The sequence below is a fragment of the Ranitomeya variabilis genome, chromosome 1 (genome assembly GCF_051348905.1).
Source record: "Ranitomeya variabilis isolate aRanVar5 chromosome 1, aRanVar5.hap1, whole genome shotgun sequence".
NCBI lineage: Eukaryota > Metazoa > Chordata > Amphibia > Anura > Dendrobatidae > Ranitomeya > Ranitomeya variabilis.
The window spans coordinates 473,971,308-473,997,378 of record NC_135232.1 but is presented as its reverse complement, the minus strand read 5'-3'; the positions used below and the strand labels follow the sequence as shown (position 1 = coordinate 473,997,378).

At 45.0% G+C, this 26,071-nt stretch overlaps 1 protein-coding gene across 4 annotated transcripts in view; it reads left to right on the top strand.

The window, feature by feature from the left end:
• The window catches only part of CORO2A (coronin 2A), a 224,074-nt gene that overhangs the window by 166,169 nt on the left and 31,834 nt on the right, over nucleotides 1–26,071 (top strand). For all 4 annotated transcript variants that reach the window (XM_077250861.1, XM_077250872.1, XM_077250842.1 and 1 more), the window contains 2 exons: nucleotides 1,038–1,142; nucleotides 1,219–1,315. In XM_077250861.1, the coding sequence (XP_077106976.1) occupies nucleotides 1,038–1,142; nucleotides 1,219–1,315 (202 nt within the window). The remainder of the gene's footprint in view (nucleotides 1–1,037; nucleotides 1,143–1,218; nucleotides 1,316–26,071) is intronic.

The window sequence follows — 26,071 nt, the reverse complement described above, 5'->3', positions numbered from 1 at the left end:
ACTGAAAGCTGCCTACACACTACATTTAGGAGAACCACACTCATTGAATTAGATTTTTTTTCTCTAAAGTGAGATTGGATCCTGGTAAAAAGGGATTGGCATACTTCCATTTGAGTTGCAGCTCACTGGAGTCATGACCTGTAGGTTTCCTTCACTCTCTGCTGATTGACAGCTAGGAAGAAAGCTGTCATTGAGCGAGGAGAGGCTATAGCTTATGAACGTGCCAGGCTCCCAGCATGCTGTAACTAATAGTAATGTAAGTAGAGCTAAAATCCACCACATTGATAAAAAATGAAAGGCACACATTTTCATAGCAGATAAGAACACATTCTTGAAACTAGACCTGGTTGCATGAAGTCAGTGGCATACCTTGTACTTGCATGCATTGTTGTGCTACTGACCTCTAGTGGTGGTAAGTGATTATAACAATCTTTTAGCGTAGCCTTATTTTTTTCTTTCTTCTTGCTTTATAACAAACCTTATATAACTGATATATTGTAAATGATCAATGCACGTGTAAAGGTAAACTGTTTTTCCAGCAGGTTTTACCTAAACAAATAAATTCAAGGCAAGGTTCACATCTGCATAATTTTTCCTGTTTTCTGTTCTGTTAAACAGAAAAATTAAATTAACAATGGTGCTGGATTCGTCACAGGATGGATCCAAGTGTCTTTGAATGTTTGTTGGGTCGGTTTGCCGTCATGGTCGCCATCATATTTTTATAAGAAAAAAAATAGAATGCGTTTTTTACTGCTTCTTAGAGTAACCTGCAACTAAGTCTTCTACCCTGAGTTTCTACATCAGAAGGGATCCGAGCCTAACATATTGTACTAAAAAGAAAACTCTGATTGTCAGGCAGATACATTTATAACAGGGCCATTGTCAATTCTTTTATTGGAAAAGAAACTATGCACGTAAAAAGTCTTACAGTTCCTGTTGTAATTTCTGTTATTTTTGTGTGTTGTAGAATATTGTGTACAATGTAAAATGATATAGTGGGGTTAGAAGCACATAATATGTTTGTTGTAAAATTTCAGGATGACCTCTCTGTGCCTTTACATCAAGAGGAATTGGATGGCTCCTCAGGGGTCCTCTTTCCCTTTTTTGACAATGATACCAATATGCTGTATTTGGTAGGCAAGGTAGGTGTTTCTGTATCTGCTTCACACCACGGAATATGGAGTTCACGATGATCTAAACAATGTTATTTTTCTATAGGGAGAGGGGAATATCAGATACTATGAAGTCAATCTTCAGAAGCCTTACTTGCAATACTTGAATGAATATCGATCTAGTTTACCTCAAAAAGGAATAGGTGAGCTTTAAATATTATGTAAAGAACATTTATCCAACAATAAGGACATATACAGGGGTTCTTGGGAGAGGTCATTTATACACCATAAGCACAACCATACATATACAACGTCAGTGTCACTGTACATATAACTAATAACACCATACTGTACCCTAAAGTGCAGTTTCCAACCTTACTTCAGAGTGCCCCCATTAACGGTACCATTATAGCTGAAAGAATGCTTGTAAACCTAGTGCCAGAATGTACAGTGCCTACAAGTAGTATTCAACCCCCTGCAGATTCAGCAGGTTTACACATTTGGAATTAACTTGGCATTGTGACATTTGGACTGTAGATCAGCCTGGAAGTGTGAAATGCACTGCAGCAAAAAAGAATGTGATTTCTTTGTTTATTTTTTTAAAAAATTGTGAAAAGTATTTTCAGAGGGTCATTTATTATTCAACCCCTCAACCCACTAGAATTCTGTTTGGTTCCCCTAAAGTATTAAGAAGTAGTTCAGGCACAAAGAACAATGAGCTTCACATGTTTGGATTAATTATCTCTTTTTCCAGCCTTTTCTGACTATTTAAGACCCTCCCCAAACTTGTGAACAGCACTCATACATGGTCAACATGGGAAAGACAAAGGAGCATTCCAAGGCCATCAGAGACAAGATCGTGGAGGGTCACAAGGCTGGCAAGGGGTACAAAACCCTTTCCAAGGAGTTGGGCCTACCTGTCTCCACTGTTGGGAGCATCATCCGGAAGTGGAAGGCTTATGGAACTACTGTTAGCCTTCCATGGCCTGGACAGCCTTTGAAAGTTTCCTCCCGTGCCGAGGCCAGGCTTGTCCGAAGAGTCAAGGCTAACCCAAGGACAACAAGGAAGGAGCTCCGGGAAGATCTCATGGCAGTGGGGACATTGGTTTCAGTCAATACCATAAGTAACGTACTCCACCGCAATGGTCTCCGTTCCAGACGAGCCCGTAAGGTACCTTTACTTTCAAAGCGTCATGTCAAGGCTCGTCTACAGTTTGCTCATGATCATTTGGAGGACTCTGATACTGACTGGTTCAAGGTTCTCTGGTCTGATGAGACCAAGATCGAGATCTTTGGTGCCAACCACACACGTGACGTTTGGAGACTGGATGGCACTGCATACGACCCCAAGAATACCATCCCTACAGTCAAGCATGGTGGTGGCAGCATCATGCTGTGGGGCTGTTTCTCAGCTAAGGGGCCTGGCCATCTGGTCCGCATCCATGGGAAGATGGATAGCACGGCCTACCTGGAGATTTTGGCCAAGAACCTCCGCTCCTCCATCAAGGATCTTAAGATGGGTCGTCATTTCATCTTCCAACAAGACAACGACCCAAAGCACACAGCCAAGAAAACCAAGGCCTGGTTCAAGAGGCAAAAAATCAAGGTGTTGCAGTGGCCTAGTCAGTCTCCTGACCTTAACCCAATTGAAAACTTGTGGAAGGAGCTCAAGATTAAAGTCCACATGAGACACTCAAAGAACCTAGATAACTTGGAGAAGATCTGCATGGAGGAGTGGGCCAAGATAACTCCAGAGACCTGTGCCGGCCTGATCAGGTCTTAGGGTACCGTCACACAGTGGCATTTTCATTGCTACGACGGCACGATTCGTGACGTTCCAGCGATGCATTTACGATATCGCTGTGTCTGACACGCTACTGCGATCCGGATCCCCGCTGAGAATCGTACGTCTTAGCAGATCGTTTGAAACTTTCTTTCGTCGTCTAGTGTCCCGCTTTGGCGGCATGATTGCATCGTGTGACACAGGTTGTATACGATGTGCGCACAGTAACCAACGGCTTCTACATCGCAAATACGTCATGAAATTATCGCTCCAGCGCCGTGTATTGCAACGTGTGACCGCAGTCTACGACGCTGGAGCGATAATCATACGACGCTGCAACGTCACGAATCGTGCCGTCGTAGCGATGAAAATGCCACTGTGTGACGGTACCCTTAGAAAAGACGATTATTAGCTGTAATTGCAAACAAAGGTTATTCCACAAAATATTAAACCTAGGGGTTGAATAATAATTGACCCACACTTTTATGTTTAAAATTTATAAAAATGTAACTGAGCAACAAAACTTTTTGGTTTGTAAGATTTATGCATCTGTTAATAAATCCTGCTCTTGTTTGAAGTTTGAAGGCTCTAACTTATTTGCATCTTATTAAACCTGCTAAATCTGCAGGGGGTTGAATACTACTTGTAGGCACTGTAGCTATCATACCTATTCTGGTCTTGGATAGTTAAGGCATTTAATGGGTACATCCATGATGATCTTGAGTAGTGAGGTTAAAGTGTCACTAAAATTGTAGTTATTTAGATTGCAAAAAATCTATGAATAGTGCTTGACCATAGTCTTTTTAGTGCTTGGACCTCTACTTTTTCTCTCCCACAAAACTTCAAATCCCCCTTAATTTCATTACACAGCTATAGAATTACATAATAAAATTATGACTGCCTGCAGGTTACCTCCTGGAGGTGGCTCACTCTCTACAAATAGAGATGATGTCAATGGGGCTGAATGAATGTATTTATGGAAAACTCTCCCTTGTGGCATCTGACATATAAGACTTGGTTCCTTTTAGCAGTTGTGGATGGTCAGTTTTTTAAGCCTGAACCAGACACAGGTAATGCCTTATTGGGCTCAGGAAACACTATTGCCCAGATTCAAAGATTTTGTGCCAGAAAACTGGAGTTAAAAGCATTGAAAAGTTGCAAATTTTTTCCCTTCACCCATGACAGTACTGCATGAGACAGGATCCGCCCATCCAGGATAGGAAACCCACTCAAATAAAAGGGCGGCACCTCTCCTCCACATCAATTCAGTTTATTGTCATTGATGGGAGGCTTCAGGATATAGATGTGGCTGGAAAACGGGTCCCAGGCCTGAACTAGTGGCTAAAAGAGCAGCTTACCTGGCCGTGGCACCGATGCTGTGGGTCTGGAAGTGTCACCACAGGGCTTGATTTCTGGTGTGGTAGGTGAGCATAAGCAGCCGAGGGATCAAGGATGGAGAAACAGCGGAAGGAACAACCACAGCACCAGCAGTATTTTCAAAGGAGCGAACACAGCGGTGACTGTCGCACAAGTAAAAGCGACAGTAAGACCAGCCAGAGATCTAGAGACTCTAAGAAGGAACAGCCCTGTGACCCGATCCAACCTCCAAATCCGGTAACCTTGAGTGACAACAAGTAGTGAGTGATCTTCGAGAAAGTTCAACTTGTTAATGGGGCCCCCATTGTTTTTGTTATTTGTCCAAATAGGAAAGGTCTAGGAAAGCTGATACAAAGTGTAAAAATAGAGAATGTGCTCTTTGCAAGTCCCCATTACCGGAAAAATAGACCTAAACAATTATCGTCAGATTGAGACGAATCCCCTAAAACAGATGGTGATTCTGATTCAGGATCCTCTGCATCTTTTCATCTGATGTCGGAGGTAGACCATGATTCCCTGCAGGGGGCACAAGCAGGTTGATTATAGCAATAAGAACCACTATGGGGCATATGGAGACTAAACCCCTAAATCAATTGAGGACGTAAGGGTACCGTCACACATTGAAATTTCCATCGCTACGACGTTACGATTCGTGACGTTCTAGCGATATCGTTACGATATCGCACTGTCTGACACGCAGCAGCGATCAGGGACCCTGCTGAGAATCGTACGTCGTAGCAGATCGTTTGGAACTTTCTTTCGTCGCTTGATCACCCGCTGACATCGCTGGATCGTTGTGTGTGACAGCGATCCAGCGATGTCTTCGCTTGTAACCAGGGTAAACATCGGGTAACTAAGCGCAGGGCCGCGCTTAGTAACCCGATGTTTACCCTGGTTACAAGCGTAAACGTAAAAAAACAAACCGTACATACTCACCCGTCGGTGTCCTTCAGGTCCCTTGCCGTCTGCTTCCTGCTCTGACTAGTGCCGGCCGGAAAGTGAGAGAGCAGATCACAGCGGTGCTGCGCTCTGCTCTCACTGTACGGCTGCACTCAGAGCAGGAAGCAGACTGCAAGGGACCTGAAGGACACCGACGGGTGAGTATGTACGGTTTGTTTTTTTACGTTTACGCTTGTAACCAGGGTAAACATCGGGTTACTAAGCGCGGCCCTGCGCTTAGTTACCCGATGTTTACCCTGGTTACCCGGGGACTTCGGCATCGCTCCAGCGCCGTGATTGCAACGTGTGACCGCAGTCTACGACGCTGGAGCGATGATCATACGATCGCTGCGACGTCACGGATCGTGCCGTCGCAGCGATGAAAATTTCAATGTGTGACGGTACCCTTATGTTCGGTGGCCTGGAACAGAAGAGAAAACTTGCATTCCTTGTTAATGAGAAGATTAAAAAAATTAGTAGAGAACAATGGAAGAACCAGATAGGAAAGCCTCATTTTACTAATCCTTGAAAATGAAGTATCAATTTGACTAGGAGGCCACTTCATTTTTAGATAAAAGCCAAAAAAATGGAAATCGCAGTAGCCAAATAGAAAAAAAAATCTACCTTACCCTTTCAAGACCTGAGTATTATTAGGGACCAATCAGTTAGGAAGGCAGACAGCTATCTGAAAAGTAGCTGAGAAGCATCACCTAGTGCTCTGAGACCTTCCAAAGCAGGGACTGCTGCAAGATCCATGATGGTTTGGTTACAGCAGCTGGAAGAAAGCTTAAGGATAATGTTCATAGGGAAAAAATCCTTGCTAATCTGCCCTTAGTACAAGGGAAAGCAGCCTTTCTAGCAGACGCCTCAGCGGCTTTTTGAGTTTAGCAGCAAGATCTGCAGCTCTCTAGCGCAGCTAAGAGAGCATTATGGTTGAAATGCTGGTTAGGAGATGTGCAGTGAAAAACTAAATTATGCTGTATTCCCTTTCTGTCCCTGTATTCTTTGTTCAAGCATTAGATGACATCCTAGAAAAAGCAGGGGATAAAAGGAAAGTGTTCCCCAGTTTTCCAATACAAAGTTACAAGAGAAGATCCTTTTGGAAGAAAAGATATATCAAAAGGAAGCCTCCCAAATCAGGGAAATTGGGAAGATAAGAAGAGGTAGGATCCCAGATTTATGTTTGGGAGTCCCTCCTCAGAGGGAATAAAAACTTCCCAGTGACGCCATCATCCAGGGAAGGCTTTCCTTTCTCCCTGCCTGGAAGAGGATTTCGTCCAGCAGCTGGATGCTAGAATAATAGAGGATGGGTCTGAAACTGGAATTTCATTCGATCCCTCAAGAATCGCTAATAATAACATCTGCCAGGAGATCACGCAAAGAACAGTCGGCATTGGAAATGGAGGTTCTGAATCTAGTCCAGAAGAAGGACGTAACCTTCAGAATTTCAGGATCATTATCAATTTAAGGGGGCTAAACAGATTTTAAATTTATCATCCCTTTAAGATGTAGTCAATGAGGACTGCCATAAAACTTCTGTTCGCAGACTGCTACATGGTAGTATTGGATCTGAAGGATGCATGCTACCATATACCTATTCATGCAAATCATTAGAAATTTCTAAGGGTGGCCTTACCCATAGGAGCTAGCTTAAGACATTTTCAGTTCAGGGCCTTACCCTTACTCCAAGAGTGTTTACTAAATTGATACCAGATGATAGCTCATCTTTGGGAGCAAGAGATAATGATCATTCCATATCTGGATGATTTTTTGATTGTAGGAAGGTCAGTAGAGCACTGCAACGCCTAGCTTCTAAGAGTCAGAACTAAGCAGAGTTTGGATGGTTGAATCTGGAAAAGTAAAAATTAAGGCCATTAAGCATTCAGACCTTTCTGGGTCTCACACTGGACTTAACATATCAAATGTGCTTTCTTCCATAGGAGAAGAAACACAAAGCAATGTATTTAGCTTGTAGTAATTAGGAACCATGACCTCATGCATCCCCACAGTATTATGGGCCCATCTCCATTCCCGGCAACTACAGTGGGAAGTATTGAGAGAGCAAGAGTGACTAAGAGGGTGTTTGGTAGGTAGGAAGAATATTTTCTCGACAAAGATGGACTCTCTGTTGTGGTGGTTAGACATAGATTTTCTATCGTCAGGAGTTCCAAGGGTACATCCAATAAGTAATGTTATAACAACAGATGCAAGCACGACTAGATGGGGGGGCGCATCTAAGAGAGTGTGTAGGCCAAAGCGTGTGGATAAACCAGGAGTAAAAGAAGTCATCCAACATGAGGAAGTTCTTAGCTGTGAGAAAGGCATTAGAAAAGTTTATCCCTGTCCTTAGGGCCGTAATGTTCGTTCACTGTCAGACAGTTGACTGGTGGTGTCATATATAAACCCTCAAGGGGGAACAAGATCTTGCTCCTTGATTGAGACAACTGGGAACATTTTTTGTATAGCAGAACAACACCTCTCTTCCCTGACAGCATTAAACATAAAGGGGAGGGAAATCATTTAAGACAGGGAGAATTGTCCCTAAACACCGCAGTGTAACAGCAGATTATGAGTCTGTGGGGAGTCGTAGAAATAGACCTGTTCCCCAACAGGGGGAACAGAAAAATGGAAAGATTCTGGTCTCTAAACCCAAGGGAAATGCTTTATGCGGTAGACGTCTTTTAATTATCATGGGACTCTGGCCTAACCTATGCCTTTCCTCCCATAGGGATGATAACTTTAGAACTGAGGAACATCAGGGAAGATTGGGCAAAGGTGATATTAATAGCCCCGTTCAAGCTCAAAAGACTGTGGTTTTCATGGGTGAGGCAAATGTCCATTTCCCATCCTTACGTCTTGCTGGAGATTCCGAATCTACTCTCTCAGGGCCCAGTCTATCATTCCCAGGTTTCAGGTCTCAATTTAACAGACTGGATTTTGAGAGGTCACTGTTAACAGGGAAAGAGTTTTCCCAGGGTTTAATATCTACCCTTCTGAAAAGCAGGAAACCTCTGAACACTAGGATATGTGGTAGAATATGAAAGAAGTTTCTAACTAGCTCAGGGAAGTAACTTGGCAAAGTTCCAGTAAGATCTATCCTTGAGTTTCTCCAAAAAGGGTTGGAGCTTGGGTGGTCTACCAGAACCCTTAGGGTTTCGGCCTTGGAGGCGCTATACAATTAAAATCTAGCAGCCAATAGTAGAACTCTTAGGGTTTCGGCCTTGGAGGCGCTATACAATTAAAATCTAGCAGCCAATAGTTGGATAATCCAGTTTATTAAATCCTGTCATAGATCCAGACCAATCCCTAGTCCAAAGATTCCTCCCTGCGATTTGAATTTAGTTTTGGAAGCAATGACCAAAAGCCCTTTTGAGCCCTTACAGAAATCGTCCATTAGGAATCTCACCTTAAAGATCATAATCCATGTAGCATTAACATCAGCTCGTAGAGTCAGTGATATTCAGGATTTGTCGGTGAGTCCCCCATACGCTTAGGCTTTGGAAGATAGAGTGGTTTTGAGACCTGACCCAGCCTACCTACCAAAGGTGGCTAGGAGATTCCATAGGAGTGAAGAAATCATACTCCCCTCTTTTTGTAATAGGCCTAGAAATCCAAAAGAGGATTAGTTCCACACAGTAGATGTCAGAAGGGCCCTAATAGAATATATGGAAGCAACTAAGTAAGGTGTCAGTACAAGAAGGTATTAAAGCTCATTCCATTCGAGCAATCGTGACTTTGGCAGAGAATGTGGACGTTTTCATCGACTAGCTATGCAAGGCAGGAACTTGGTCCTGTCCTTCAACCTTCTATAGATAATACAAGCTGGACTCATTCTCCTCAAAGGATTCTACAAGTGGTGATCCCTCCATAAGGTGGGTTTTTTTCTCTATAAACCTCTCAGGTGCTGCTGTCATGGGTGAAGGAAAAATCTTAAGTTACTCACCAGTAATAGGATTTTCCAGAGCCCATGACAGCACCCTTTTATTCCCCCTCTATCAGTGGTTGTTGGTGCATTTTTTATGTTGACTATTTAAATTAAGATTGTAGTGATAATTTGGTGATGGTATGTGCTAATAATTATTTGGAGATCCTATTATGCTCTGTAAACCAACTGATGCAGAGGAGAAGTGCCACCCTTTTATTTTAGTGGGTTTCCTGTCCTGGGTGGGCAAATCCTCTCTCAGGTGGGTCTGTCATGGGCTCTAGAAAATCCCATTACCGGTGAGAAACTTAGATGTTTGTGCAATGCACAGTTTTGGCGTTTTCATTCCAGTTTCCAGCTCTGAAAAAAATGGGTAGAGCTGTGGCGGAATGTGGAACATGATACCAAAGCTCATTTAATTCATGGCGATTGGCATCTTTCCTTATGCCAGAAATCTTACTCCAGTGTCTGCACATGACACTTGTCAGATGCTGTTAATTCTTTAAGAGACATGCGCCTCTTAAAGGGAACCTGTCACCTGAATTTGGCGCGACCAGTTTTGGGTCATATGGGCGGGGTTTTCGGGTGTTTGATTCACCCTTTCCTTACCCGCTGGCTGCATGCTGGCCGCAATATTGGATTGAAGTTCATTCTCTGTCCTCCGGAGTACACGCCTGCGCAAGGCAATATTTGCCGGGGCTGTATACAGTATAATTTTCTTGGCCAAAAGACTGCTATTGATGAGCTGGATGATGCCGTTTCTCTTTTCTTGGGAAATCTTCATTGATTCAAACCAGTGACCTTTCACTTGGGAACCAACCTAATAACACACTGAGCTATTACGGAATGTGAGAACAGGTTGTGATTTGTAGTATACATTAAGAAAAAGATTTTTCCACCACCAGGAGCAAAAAAAAAGTAACAATGCATTGACATGACAAGAATCCACATAACTAATCATTTGCAAAATAGTTGCACATGAAATTTATGTGTGCGATAGCCAAGATGATTGTTTATAAAATGATGGTAGTCTCACATGAAACAGTAAGGGAGGTGAGATATGGAGCCTGAAAGTGAAAAGTTCAAAACATTGTTACCCTTTTGCTCATCACTGTATACATTTCTTGGTAGAAAAAGAGGAACAGCACCAGAAAAAACACCTTAAAGCGTGCACGCTTCCCTGACCAGCATTCCAATGGCATCCCAGACAGTAAACAAAAAGGGAACCAGCACAAAAAGATGTAAAAAAGAGGACTTTAATGCCCTGTGGCGTGGCAACGTTTCAGATAAAACAAATCCTGGCTTGAGAAAGGACTTGCTGCCACGCCACAGGGAATTTAAGTCCTCTTTTTTACATCTTTTTGTGCTGTTTCCCTTTTTGTTTACTGTATACATTTCTATATATATATACAGTATATATATACACAGTTGAAACTAGAAGTTTAAATACACTATATTTGCCAAATGCCAGAATAATGAGAGAGATAATGTTTTAAGACATTTTTATTACTTACTTCAAAGTCAAAAGTTTACATATACTAAGATTACTATGTTTTTAAAAAAATCTGGACTGCCCAAAGGATGATGTCATGTGTTTGGAAGCTTCTGGTTTTTTTTTGCAACATTTGTGGATACACTGCTCAAAAAAATAAAGGGAACACTTAAACAACAGAATATAACTCCAAGTAAATCAAACTTCTGTGAAATCAAACTGTCCACTTAGGAAGCAGCACTGTTTGACAATCAATTTCACATGCTGTTGTGCAAATGAAGTAGACAACAGATGAAAATTATTGGCAATTATCAAGACACCCCCTATAAAGCAGTGGTTCTGCAGGTGGGGACCACAGACCACATCTCAGTACCAATGCTTTCTGGCTAGTGTTTTGGTCACTTTTGAATGTTGGTTGTGCTTTCACTCGTGGTAGTATGAGACGGACTCTACAATCCACACAAGTGGCTCAGGTAGTGCAGCTCATCCAGGATGGCACATCAATGCGAGCTGTGGCAAAAAGGTTTGCTGTGTCTGTCAGCATAGTGTCCATAGGCTGGAGGTGCTACCAGGAGACAGACCAGTACACCAGGAGACGTGGCGGGGGCCGTAGGAGGGTAATGCCAGAGCCCTGCAAAATGACCTCCAGCAGGCCACAAATGTGCATATGTCTGCACAAACGATTAGAAACCGACGCCATGAGGATGGTCTGAGTGCCCGACGTCCACAGATGGGGGTTCTGCCCACAGCCCAACACCGTGCAGGATGCTTGGCATTTGCCACAGAGCACCAGGATTGGCAAATTCGCCACTGGCGCCCTGTGCTCTTCAGATGAAAGAAGGTTCACACTGAGCACATGTGACAGACGTGATAGAGTCTGGAGATGCTGTGGAGAGCGATCTGCTGCCTGCAACATCCTTCAGCATGACCGGTTTGGCAGTGGGTCAGTAATGGTGTGGGGTGGCATTTCTTTGTAGGGCCGCACAGCCCTCTATGTGCTCGCCAGAGGTAGCCTGACTGCCATTAGGTACTGAGATGAGATCCTCAGGCCCCTTGTGAGACAATATGCTGGTGCAGTTGGCCCTGGGTTCCTCCCAATGCAGGACAATGCCAAACCTCATGTGGCTGGAGTGTGTCAGCAGTTCCTGCAAGATGAAGGCATTGAAGCTTTGGACTGGCCGGCTGTTGTGGATTCTGTTTGTGGGCTCCCTCTGGTGGTTACTGCTGGTACTGGGTGACTTTGGTGGGTTGCGGCCTTTGGTTTCCACCTGTCCATCAGAGGCTGGGTGTTTCCTATTTTACCTGGCCTTTCTGTCATTCCCTTGCCGGCTATCAATGTATTCAGATGTGCTCTGTTTGGTTCCTGCCTACCTGCTCCCAGATCTTTCAGGATAAGCTAAGTGCTGATTTTCAGTTGTTTGGTTTTTTGTCCAGCTTGTTTATTATGTCTCTATGCTAGCTGGTAGCTCTAGTGGACTGAGGTTCTCCCCATGTGCCATGAGTTGGCACATGGGTTCTTGTAATCTCAGGATGTTTTTTTTGATTAGGGTTTTTTGCTGACCGCTCAGTCCCCTTTTGTATCGTTCTGCTTTCTAGTTTACAGCGGGCCTCAATTTGCTAAATCTATATATATCATCTCTATGTGTGTGCCTTCCTCTCATTTCACCGTCAATACATGTGAGGGGGCAACTATATCTTTTGGGGTTCATTCCTCTGGAGGCAAGTGAGGTCTTTATTTTCTCTGCAGTACTAGTTAGCTCTTAGGCTGGTGCGTGGCGTCTAGAACCAACGTAGGCACGCTCCCTGGCTATCTCTAGTTGCGTTTGTCAGGCGTAGGGCAGCGGTCAGCCCAGGTTCCATCACCCTAGAGCTCGTCCGTTATTTATTTGTACTTTGCTTGTCCTGTGCTATCCCTAGCCATTGGGGATTCATGACAGTATAGCCGGCCCACAAAGTGTTAATTGTTTGGGCTGAAGCGGGAGAAAAAGAAGTGTTTAAGGGAAATTTTTTTTTTTTTTCCTTCAGAGTTTTGCTGCCTAGCCCTTAATTGCTGTCTAGCTGCTTCTTACCTCCTCTTAACCCTTGAATGGCTCTGATCTTAGCTGTTTAACATGGATGTCCAGAGTTTGGCTTCCAGCCTGAGTAATCTCGCGGCAAAAGTTCAAAACATACAGGATTTTGTTGTTCACACTCCCATGTCTGAACCTAGAATTCCTATTCCAGAGTTCTTTTCTGGAGATAGATCTACCTTCCTGAATTTCAGGAACAATTGTAAATTGTTTCTTTCTTTAAAATCTCGCTCCTCTGGAGACCCTGCTCAACAGGTCAAGATTGTAATATCTTTCCTGCGGGGCGACGCTCAGAATTGGGCATTTGCATTGGCACCAGGGGATCCTGCATTGCTCAGTGTGGATGCGTTTTTTCTGGCATTGGGATTGCTCTATGAGGAACCTAACCTGGAGATTCAGGCTGAAAAGGCTTTATTAGCCCTCTCTCAGGGGCATGATGAAGCGGAAATATATTGTCAAAAATTTCGGAAATGGTCGGTGCTTACTCAGTGGAATGAGTGCGCCCTGGCTGCAGACTTCAGAAATGGTCTTTCTGAGGCCATTAAGGATATTATGGTGGGGTTCCCTACGCCTACAGGTCTGAATGAGTCTATGGCTATGGCCATTCAGATTGATCGGCGTTTACGGGAACGCAAACCCGTGCACCAGTTGGCGGTGTCTTCTGAACAGGCACCTGAGACTATGCAATGTGATAGAATTCAGTCCAGAAGTGAACGGCAAAATTATAGGCGGAAAAATGGATTGTGTTTTTATTGTGGTGATTCAGCTCATGTTATATCAGCATGCTCTAAACGCACAAAAAGGGTTGATAAATCTTTTGCCATTGGTACTCTGCAGCCTAAGTTCATTTTGTCTGTGACTCTGATTTTTTCACTGTCTTCCATTTCCGTCGATGCCTATGTGGATTCGAGCGCTGCCCTGAGTCTTATGGATTGGTCATTTGCTAAACGCTGCGGTTTTAGTCTGGAGCCTCTGGAAGTTCCTATTCCTCTGAAGGGAATTGACTCTACACCATTGGCTATGAATAAACCGCAGTACTGGACACAAGTGACCATGCGCATGACTCCCGTTCATCAGGAGGTGATTCGCTTCCTTGTACTGTATAATTTACATGATGTACTAGTGCTTGGTCTGCCATGGTTACAAACTCATAATCCTGTCCTGGACTGGAAAACAATGTCTGTGTTAAGCTGGGGATGTCAGGGGGTTCATGGTGATGCACCTCCGATTTCAATCGCTTCATCTACTCCTTCTGAGATCCCTGCGTTTTTGTCTGACTATAGGGATGTTTTTGAGGAGCCTAAGCTCAATTCGCTCCCTCCTCATAGAGAGTGTGACTGTGCTATAGAATTGATTCCTGGCAGTAAGTTCCCTAAGGGTCGTTTATTTAATCTGTCACTACCAGAGCATACTGCTATGCGGAATTATATTAAGGAGTCCTTGGAAAAGGGACATATTCGTCCATCTTCGTCCCCTCTGGGAGCAGGTTTTTTTTTCGTGGCAAAAAAAGATGGTTCCCTGAGGCCTTGTATAGATTATCGCCTTCTAAATAAGATTACAGTCAAATATCAGTATCCATTGCCATTATTAACTGACTTGTTTGCTCGCATTAAGGGGGCTAGGTGGTTCACTAAGATAGATCTTCGCGGTGCGTATAATCTTGTGCGGATAAAACAAGGTGATGAGTGGAAAACCGCATTTAATACGCCTGAGGGCCATTTTGAGTATTTGGTAATGCCTTTTGGACTCTCCAATGCTCCGTCAGTCTTTCAGTCCTTTATGCACAATATTTTCCGTGAATATCTGGATAAGTTTATGATTGTGTATTTGGATGATATTTTGGTGTTTTCTGATGACTGGGAGTCTCATGTTCTACAGGTCAGGAAGGTGTTTCAGGTTCTGCGGGCCAATTCTCTGTTTGTGAAGGGCTCAAAGTGTCTCTTCGGAGTCCAGAAGATTTCTTTTTTGGGGTACATTTTTTCTCCTTCTACTATTGAGATGGATCCCGTTAAGGTTCAGGCAATTTGTGACTGGACACAACCTACATCTGTTAAGAGCCTACAGAAGTTCTTGGGGTTTGCTAATTTTTATCGTCGGTTCATTGCAAATTTTTCCAGTATTGTTAAACCTTTGACTGATTTGACTAAAAAGGGTGCTGATGTTGCTAATTGGTCTCCTGCGGCTGTGGGGGCCTTTCAGGAACTTAAGCGCCGGTTTTCTTCTGCTCCTGTGTTGTGTCAACCAGATGTTTCACTTCCTTTTCAGGTTGAGGTTGATGCTTCCGAGATTGGAGCGGGGGCGGTTTTGTCACAGAGAAGTTCTGATGGCTCGGTGATGAAGCCATGTGCATTCTTCTCTAGAAAATTCTCGCCCGCCGAGCGCAATTATGATGTGGGTAATCGGGAGCTTTTGGCCATGAAGTGGGCATTTGAGGAGTGGCGTCATTGGCTTGAGGGTGCTAAACATCGTGTGGTGGTCTTGACTGATCACAAGAATCTCATTTACCTTGAGTCTGCCAGGCGTTTGAATCCTAGACAGGCTCGTTGGTCGTTGTTTTTTTCTCGTTTCAATTTCGTGGTTTCATACCTGCCAGGTTCAAAGAATGTGAAGGCAGATGCTCTTTCCAGGAGTTTTGTGCCTGACTCTCCTGGAGACTCTGGGCCTACTGGTATCCTTAGGGATGGGGTAATATTGTCCGCCGTATCCCCAGACTTGCGACGTGCATTGCAGGAGTTTCAGGTGGATAAACCGGATCGTTGTCCACCAGAAAGACTGTTTGTTCCGGATGATTGGACCAGTAGAGTCATCTCCGAGGTCCATTCTTCTGTGTTGGCTGGTCATCCTGGAATATTTGGTACTAGAGACTTGGTGGCCAGGTCTTTTTGGTGGCCTTCCTTGTCTAGGGATGTGCGTACCTTTGTGCAGTCTTGTGAAGTGTGTGCTCGAGCTAAGCCTTGCTGTTCTCGGGCCAGTGGGTTGTTGTTATCCTTGCCCATCCCGAAGAGGCCTTGGACGCACATTTCCATGGATTTTATTTCTGATCTCCCGGTTTCACAGAAAATGTCCGTTATCTGGGTTGTGTGTGACCGCTTTTCTAAGATGGTTCATTTGGTGCCCTTGCCTAAGTTGCCTTCCTCCTCTGAGTTGGTCCCTTTATTTTTTCAGAACGTGGTTCGTTTGCATGGGATTCCGGAGAATATCGTTTCGGACAGGGGATCCCAGTTTGTGTCTAGATTTTGGCGGACGTTTTGTGCCAAGATGGGCATTGATTTGTCTTTCTCGTCTACATTCCATCCTCAGACGAATGGCCAGACGGAGCGAACTAATCAGACCTTGGAAACTTATTTGAGGTGTTTTGTTTCTGCTGACCAAGATGACTGGGTTGCTTTTTTGCCACTGGCCGAATTTGCTCTTAATAATCGGGCTAGTTCTGCCACGTTGGTCTCTCCTTTTTTTTGTAATTCGGGGTTTCATCCTCGTTTTTCCTCTGGTCAGGTGGAGTCTTCGGATTGTCCTGGAGTGGACATGGTGGTGGACAGGCTACATCAGATTTGGAATCAGGTGGTGGACAATTTGAAGTTATCTCAGGAGAAGACTCAGCAGTTTGCTAATCGCCGTCGCCGCGTGGGTCCCCAACTTTTTGTTGGGGATTTGGTGTGGTTGTCTTCTCGTTTTGTCCCTATGAAGGTCTCTTCTCCTAAGTTCAAGCCTCTGTTCATCGGTCCTTATAGGATCTCGGAGATTCTTAACCCTGTATCTTTTCGTTTGGATCTCCCAGCATCGTTTGCTATTCATAATGTGTTCCATCGGTCGTTGTTGCGGAGGTATGAGGTGCCCGTTGTTCCTTCGGTTGAGCCTCCTGCTCCGGTGCTGGTGGAGGGAGAATTGGAGTATGTTGTTGAGAAGATCTTGGATTCTCGTGTTTCCAGACGCAAACTCCAGTATTTGGTTAAGTGGAAGGGTTATGGTCAGGAGGATAATTCCTGGGTGGTCGCCTCCGATGTTCATGCGACTGATTTGGTCCGCGCCTTCCATAGAGCTCACCCTGATCGCCCTGGGGGTTCTCGTGAGGGTTCTTTGACCCCTCCTCAAGGGGGGGGTACTGTTGTGGATTCTGTTTGTGGGCTCCCTCTGGTGGTTACTGCTGGTACTGGGTGACTTTGGTGGGTTGCGGCCTTTGGTTTCCACCTGTCCATCAGAGGCTGGGTGTTTCCTATTTTACCTGGCCTTTCTGTCATTCCCTTGCCGGCTATCAATGTATTCAGATGTGCTCTGTTTGGTTCCTGCCTACCTGCTCCCAGATCTTTCAGGATAAGCTAAGTGCTGATTTTCAGTTGTTTGGTTTTTTGTCCAGCTTGTTTATTATGTCTCTATGCTAGCTGGTAGCTCTAGTGGACTGAGGTTCTCCCCATGTGCCATGAGTTGGCACATGGGTTCTTGTAATCTCAGGATGTTTTTTTTGATTAGGGTTTTTTGCTGACCGCTCAGTCCCCTTTTGTATCGTTCTGCTTTCTAGTTTACAGCGGGCCTCAATTTGCTAAATCTATATATATCATCTCTATGTGTGTGCCTTCCTCTCATTTCACCGTCAATACATGTGAGGGGGCAACTATATCTTTTGGGGTTCATTCCTCTGGAGGCAAGTGAGGTCTTTATTTTCTCTGCAGTACTAGTTAGCTCTTAGGCTGGTGCGTGGCGTCTAGAACCAACGTAGGCACGCTCCCTGGCTATCTCTAGTTGCGTTTGTCAGGCGTAGGGCAGCGGTCAGCCCAGGTTCCATCACCCTAGAGCTCGTCCGTTATTTATTTGTACTTTGCTTGTCCTGTGCTATCCCTAGCCATTGGGGATTCATGACAGCCGGCCATTTCTCCAGACCTGAATCTGATTGAACACATCTGGGATATCCTGTCTATCTCCATCCACCAACGTCACGTTGCACCACAGACTGTCCAGGAGTAGGCGGATGCTTTAGTCCAGGTCTGGGAGGAGATCCCTCAGGAGACTATCTGCCGCCTCATCAGGAGCATGCCCAGGCATTGTAGGGAAGTCATACAGGCATTTGGAGGCCACAGACCCTACTGAGCATAATTTCCTTGTTTTGAGGCATTTCCACTGAAATTGGACCGGCCTGTAATTTGATTTTCCACTTTAATTTTGAGTATCGTTCCAAATCCAGGCCTCTATTGGTTAATACATTTGATTTCCACTGATTTTGTGTGATTTTGTTGTCAGCACATTCAACTTTGTACAGAACAAAGTATTCAATGAGAATATTTCATTAATTCAGATCTAGGATGTGTCATTTGAGTGTTCCCTTTATTTTTTTGAGCAGTGTATTTTAATTATAATTTAATGCACACCTGAAACACACTACTTCTTGGTGTAGCATCATGGCAAAGTCTAAAGAAATCAGCCTAGATATCAGGAAGAGAATTGTGGACTTGCACAAGTCTAGCTCATCCTTGGCTACAATTTCAAGATACCTGAAGGTTCGTCGTTCATCTGTACAAACAATTATACGCAAGTACAAACAAGATGGGAATGTCCAGCCATCATACCGCTCAGGAAGGAAACAGGTTCTGTGTCCCAGAGATGAACGTGCTTTTGGTCCGACATGTGCATATCAACCCAAGGCCAAAACAAAAGACCTTGTGAAGATGATGGTGGAAGCTGGTAAGATTGTGTCAATATTCACAGTGAAACGAGTACTGTATCAACATGGGCTGAATGGCCACTCTGCCAGGAAGAAGCCATTACACTGAAATAAAAAGCCAAATTAATGTTTGCAAATGCACACAGGAACAAATACCTTAATTTTTGGAGACATGTCTTGTGGTCTGATGAAAGTAAAATTGAAATTTTAACTTTTTGGACATAATAACCATTGTTACGTTTGGAGGAAAAATTGAGAAATTTGGAAGCCTAAGAACACCATCCCAACTATGAAACACGAGGGTGGCATCATCATGTTGTGGGGTTATTTTGCTGCAAGAGGGTCTGGTGCACGCCACAAAATAGATGGCATCATGAGAAAAAAAAAAGATTATGTGGCAATACTGAAGCAACATCTCAAGACATCAGTCAGGAAGTTAAAGCTTGGGCGGAAATGGGTCTTCCAAATGGACAAATACTCAAAGAATACTGCCAAAATGGCTACAAAGTGGCTTAAGGATAACAAAGTCAGTGTTTAAGAGTGGTTAGCACAAAGCCCTAAACTCAATCCTATTGAAAATTTGTGGGCAAAGCTGGAAAAGCAGGTGTGAGCTAGGCGGACTAAAAACCTGGTTCACTTCCACCAGTTTTGTCAGGAGGAATGGGCCCAAATCCCAACCAACTATTGTGAGAAGATTGTGGAAGGATATCCCAAACATTTGACCCAAGTCATCCAGTTTTAGGGTAATGGTACCAAATACTAATGAAATGTATGTAAACTTTTGACTTTGCAGTAAGTAATAAAAATGCCTTAAAACATTCTCTCTATCTCATTATTCTGGCATTTGGCAAATATTAATAATTATAGTAATTCTAATTGTCCTAAGACAGGAAAGGTTTATTCTGATTTCATGTCAGATATTGAGAAAAACATGCATATGTGTCTTTTTATATAGTGTATGTAAACTTCTAGCTTCAAATATGTATGTATACAATCCCCCTGTTGTCGGCAACACAGCATTGAAATTTGAAGGAAGTGTTGTGCTGGGATTTATTTGCCTACTCAACCCCATTTATAACCTGTGACAGTTCAGGATGGAATGAAGTATAATTCTGCACGTGAGTAAACATCTCCCATCACTGCCATCTACTCTTTCCTGCCGTTCACCATAACCCAACGTCTGGATCTTTCTTGGTTCTTAAAGGGCCACTGTCACCCCCTCCAGCCGTTATAAACTAAAAGAGCCACCTTGTGCAGCAGTAATGCTGCATTCTAACAAGGTGGCTCTTTTAGTTTTTGATTCAGTTAATCCCTCAATAAAGCGTTTTAAAGTTGGCCACAAATACCTGACTTTGTACCAGGAGGCGGTCCGAAGCCTCCTCTATGAATCTCCCAACTGCCGTCACTCTTCTCTTCAGGGGCGATGGTCGCCGCCCCCTTCGCGCTGTTTCTTCTTAAATCCGGCGCCTGCACTGTGCTGTTATGACCCCAATGGCGAGGGTCTCAGAGGAACAAGTAAGTCTGCGACGTACAAAAATCCAGCTCATAGGGCAGTGGTAACTGGGTTGACCATATAACTACTCCTAACGCCAACACTAGAAGTAGCCGGGGAACATGCCTACGTTGGTCGCTAGATGTCTCGCGCCAGCCGGAGGACTAACTACCCCTAGAAGAGGAAAACAAAGACCTCTCTTGCCTCCAGAGAATAGACCCCAAAAGTCGGATACAAGCCCCCCACAAATAATAACGGTGAGGTAAGAGGAAATGACAAACACAGAGATGAACTAGGTTTAGCAAAGAGAGGCCCACTTACTAATAGCAGAATGTAGTAAGATAACTTATATGGTCAACAAAAACCCTAACAAAATTCCACACTGGAGATACAAGAACCCCCGAACCGTCTAACGGCCCGGGGGGAGAACTCCAGCCTCCCTAGAGCTTCCAGCAAGGTTAGGATACAGATTATGTACAAGCTGGACAAAAATGCAAACAAAAACAAATAGCAAAAAGCAAGAAAGCAGACTTAGCTTAATTTAGCAGGAACCAGGATCAGAAGACAAGAGCACAACAGATTAGCTCTGATTACAACGTTGCCAGGCATTGAACTGAAGGTCCAGGGAGCTTATATAGCAACACCCCTGACCTAACGACCCAGGTGAGCATACAAGGGATGAATGACATACCCAGAGTAAAATCACTAGTAACCACTAGAGGGAGCCAAAAGGTAAATTCACAACAGTACCCCCCCCTTAGTGAGGGGTCACCGAACCCTCACCAAGACCACCAGGGCGATCAGGATGAGCGGCGTGAAAGGCACGAACTAAATCGGCCGCATGCACATCAGAGGCGACCACCCAGGAATTATCCTCCTGACCATAGCCCTTCCACTTGACCAGGTACTGAAGCCTCCGCCTGGAGAGACGAGAATCTAAGATCTTCTCCACCACGTACTCCAACTCGCCCTCAACCAACACCGGAGCAGGAGGCTCAGCAGAAGGAACCACAGGCACAACGTACCGCCGCAACAAGGACCTATGAAATACGTTGTGAATGGCAAACGACACCGGAAGATCCAGGCGAAAGGATACAGGATTAATGATTTCCAATATCTTGTAAGGACCAATGAAGCGAGGCTTAAATTTGGGAGAGGAGACCTTCATAGGAACAAATCGAGAAGACAGCCATACCAAATCCCCAACGCGAAGTCGGGGACCCACACCGCGGCGGCGGTTGGCAAAACGCTGAGCCTTCTCCTGTGACAACTTCAAGTTGTCCACCACATGACTCCAGATCCGCTGCAACCTATCCACCACGGAATCCACCCCAGGACAGTCAGAAGGCTCCACATGTCCCGAGGAAAAACGAGGATGGAAACCAGAGTTGCAGAAAAATGGCGAAACCAATGTGGCGGAACTAGCCCGATTATTAAGGGCAAATTCAGCCAACGGCAAGAAGGTCACCCAATCATCCTGATCAGAAGAGACAAAACACCTCAAATAAGCCTCCAGAGTCTGATTAGTTCGCTCCGTTTGTCCGTTAGTCTGGGGATGGAAAGCGGACGAAAACGACAAATCAATGCCCATCCTACCACAAAAGGATCGCCAGAACCTGGAAACAAACTGGGATCCTCTGTCCGACACAATATTCTCAGGAATGCCATGCAACCGAACCACGTTCTGGAAGAACACAGGAACCAGATCAGAAGAGGAAGGCAGCTTAGGCAAAGGAACCAGATGGACCATCTTGGGGAAACGATCACATATCACCCAGATGACAGACATGCCCTGAGACACCGGAAGATCCGAAATGAAATCCATAGAGATGTGTGTCCAAGGTCTCTTCGGGACAGGCAAGGGCAAGAGCAACCCGCTGGCACGAGAGCAACAAGGCTTAGCTCGGGCACAAGTACCACAGGACTGCACAAATGACCGCACATCCCTTGACAAGGAAGGCCACCAAAAGGACCTGGCCACCAGATCTCTGGTGCCAAAAATTCCCGGGTGCCCTGCCAACACCGAGGAATGAACCTCGGAAATGACTCTGCTGGTCCATCTAGCAGGCACAAACAATCTGTCAGGTGGACAAGAGTCAGGCCTACCAGCCTGAAATCTCTGCAACACACGTCGCAGATCTGGAGAAATAGCAGACACGATAACTCCTTCCTTAAGAATACCCACAGGTTCAGCGACTCCAGGAGCATCAGGCACAAAGCTCCTAGACAGAGCATCGGCCTTCACATTCTTAGAACCTGGTAAATACGAGACCACAAAGTCAAAACGGGAGAAAAACAATGACCAGCGGGCCTGTCTAGGATTCAGGCGTTTAGCAGACTCGAGATACATCAGATTTTTGTGATCAGTCAAGACCACCACACGATGCTTAGCACCCTCGAGCCAATGACGCCACTCCTCAAATGCCCACTTCATGGCCAACAACTCCCGATTGCCCACATCATAATTTCGCTCTGCCGGCGAAAACTTCCTAGAGAAAAAGGCACAAGGCCTCATAGTAGAGCAACCAGGGCCTCTCTGCGACAAAACGGCCCCTGCCCCAATCTCCGAATCATCCACCTCAACCTGAAAGGGAAGTGAGACGTCAGGCTGGCACAAAACAGGCGCCGAAGTAAATCGGCGTTTCAACTCCTGGAAAGCCTCCACGGCAGCAGGAGCCCAGTTAGCTACATCAGAGCCTTTCTTGGTCATATCCGTCAGCGGTTTAACAACGCTAGAGAAATTTGCGATAAAACGACGGTAGAAGTTAGCAAAACCCAAGAACTTCTGAAGACTCTTAACTGACGAGGGTTGAGTCCAATCATGAATAGCTCGGACCTTGACTGGATCCATCTCCACAGCAGAAGGGGAAAAAATGAACCCCAAAAAGGGAACCTTCTGTACACCAAAGAGACACTTTGAGCCTTTTACAAACAAAGAATTTTCACGCAGAATCTCAAAAACCATCCTGACCTGCTCCACATGCGAGTCCCAATCATCAGAAAAAACCAGAATATCATCCAGATAAACAATCAAAAATTTATCCAGATACTTCCGGAAAATGTCATGCATGAAGGACTGAAAAACTGAAGGGGCATTAGAGAGCCCAAATGGCATCACCAAGTACTCAAAATGACCTTCGGGCGTATTGAATGCGGTTTTCCATTCATCGCCCTGCCTAATGCGCACAAGGTTGTACGCACCACGAAGGTCTATCTTGGTGAACCACTTGGCACCTTTAATCCGGGCAAACAAATCTGACAACAGCGGCAAAGGATACTGAAATTTGACAGTGATCTTATTTAAAAGCCGATAGTCAATACAAGGCCTCAAAGATCCGTCCTTTTTGGCCACAAAAAAGAATCCCGCACCAAGAGGGGAAGAAGAAGGACGGATATGCCCCTTCTCAAGAGACTCCTTGATATATGAACGCATCGCGGTATGTTCAGGTACCGACAGATTAAACAGTCTCCCCTTAGGAAACTTACTGCCAGGAATCAAATCTATTGCACAGTCACATTCCCTATGAGGAGGCAGTGCACTGGACTTAGACTCGCTGAAGACATCCTAATAATCAGACAAATACGCCGGAACTTCCGAAGGCGTAGAAGAAGCAATAGACAAGGGCAGGGAATCTCCATGAATTCCATGGCAGCCCAAACTTGACACTGACATAGCCTTCCAGTCCAAGACTGGATTATGGGTCTGTAACCATGGCAAACCCAAAACAACCAAATCATGCATTTTATGCAGAACAAGAAAACGTATTACCTCCCGATGTTCGGGAGTCATGCACATGGTAACCTGTGTCCAAAACTGCGGTTTATTTTTTGCCAATGGCGTAGAATCAATACCCCTAAGAGGGATAGGATTTTCCAATGGCTCAAGAACAAATCCGCAGCGCTTGGCAAATGACAGATCCATAAGGCTCAGGGCAGCACCTGAGTCCACAAACGCCATGACAGGATACGATGACAGTGAGCAAATCAAAGTTACAGATAGAATAAACTTAGGTTGCAAATTACCAATGGCGACCGGACTAACAACCTTAGTAAGACGTTTAGAGCATGCTGAGATAACATGTGTAGAATCACCACAGTAGTAACACAAGCCATTCTGGCGTCTATGAATTTTCCGCTCATTTCTAGTCAGGATTCTATCACATTGCATTAAATCAGGTGCCTGTTCAGACAACACCATGAGGGAATTTGCGGTCTTGCGCTCCCGCAACCGCCGGTCGATTTGAATAGCCAGGGCCATAGAATCATTCAGACCTGTGGGAATGGGAAAACCCACCATCACATTCTTAATGGCTTCAGAAAGGCCATTTCTAAAATTTGCAGCCAATGCACACTCGTTCCACTGGGTCAGCACGGACCATTTCCGAAATTTTTGGCAATACACTTCAGCCTCGTCCTGGCCCTGAGACATCGCCAGCAAGGCTTTTTCTGCCTGAATCTCAAGATTGGGTTCCTCATAAAGCAAACCAAGCGCCAGAAAAAACGCATCAATGTCAGCCAATGCCGGATCTCCTGGCGCCAGCGAGAAAGCCCAATCCTGAGGGTCGCCCCGTAAAAAAGAAATAACAATTTTTACTTGCTGAGCGGAGTCTCCAGATGAACAGGGTTTCAGGGACAAAAACAATTTACAATTATTCCTGAAATTTCTAAATTTAAATCGGTCTCCGGAAAACGGTTCAGGAATCGGTATCTTAGGTTCTGACACAGGATTTCTGATAACATACTCTTGTATGCCCTGCACACGAGCCGCAAGCTGGTCCACACTTGTAATCAAGGTCTGGACATTCATGTCTGCAGCAAACACAAGCCACTCAGGGGTAAAGGGGAAAAGAAAAAAAAAAAATGAGAGAGAGAAAAAAAAACTCAGAACTTTCTTTCTTATAATCCCGCTTCTGCAATGCATTTAACATTTAATATGGGCCTGGCAAACTGTTATGACCCCAATGGCGAGGGTCTCAGAGGAACAAGTAAGTCTGCGACGTACAAAAATCCAGCTCATAGGGCAGTGGTAACTGGGTTGACCATATAACTACTCCTAACGCCAACACTAGAAGTAGCCGGGGAACATGCCTACGTTGGTCGCTAGATGTCTCGCGCCAGCCGGAGGACTAACTACCCCTAGAAGAGGAAAACAAAGACCTCTCTTGCCTCCAGAGAATAGACCCCAAAAGTCGGATACAAGCCCCCCACAAATAATAACGGTGAGGTAAGAGGAAATGACAAACACAGAGATGAACTAGGTTTAGCAAAGAGAGGCCCACTTACTAATAGCAGAATGTAGTAAGATAACTTATATGGTCAACAAAAACCCTAACAAAATTCCACACTGGAGATACAAGAACCCCCGAACCGTCTAACGGCCCGGGGGGAGAACTCCAGCCTCCCTAGAGCTTCCAGCAAGGTTAGGATACAGATTATGTACAAGCTGGACAAAAATGCAAACAAAAACAAATAGCAAAAAGCAAGAAAGCAGACTTAGCTTAATTTAGCAGGAACCAGGATCAGAAGACAAGAGCACAACAGATTAGCTCTGATTACAACGTTGCCAGGCATTGAACTGAAGGTCCAGGGAGCTTATATAGCAACACCCCTGACCTAACGACCCAGGTGAGCATACAAGGGATGAATGACATACCCAGAGTAAAATCACTAGTAACCACTAGAGGGAGCCAAAAGGTAAATTCACAACACTGTGCGTGCCTGCCTGGGGCAGGCGCAGTCTTCATTGTCAGTCACAGCTCAGATGCAGGGTGCCTGACTGCGCCTGTGCGGGCAGTGCGGCCACCCTGTTCCTGAATCCCCGCCCCGCACTGTGTTATTCATTATGCACAGTGCGGGGCTGGCATTCCTGGGCATGCGCACTGCGCTGTTCAGGCGCTCCCCCATCTCGGACGCTCCCCCTGCTCCCCTGCCTTCCAGCATTGTTATTTGCGGCTGCATCATTACAAACGCTGGTGAGGATTAGTGTATATTGCGGCAACCTGCATCTGAGCTGTGACTGACAATGAAGACTGCGCCTGCCCCAGGCAGGCACGCACAGCGCAGGCGCCGGATTTAAGAAGAAACAGCGCGAAGGGGGCGGCGACCATCGCCCCTGAAGAGAAGAGTGACGGCAGTTGGGAGATTCATAGAGGAGGCTTCGGGCCGCCTCCAGGTACAAAGTCAGGTATTTGTGGCAAACTTTAAAACGCTTTATTGAGGGATTAACTGAATC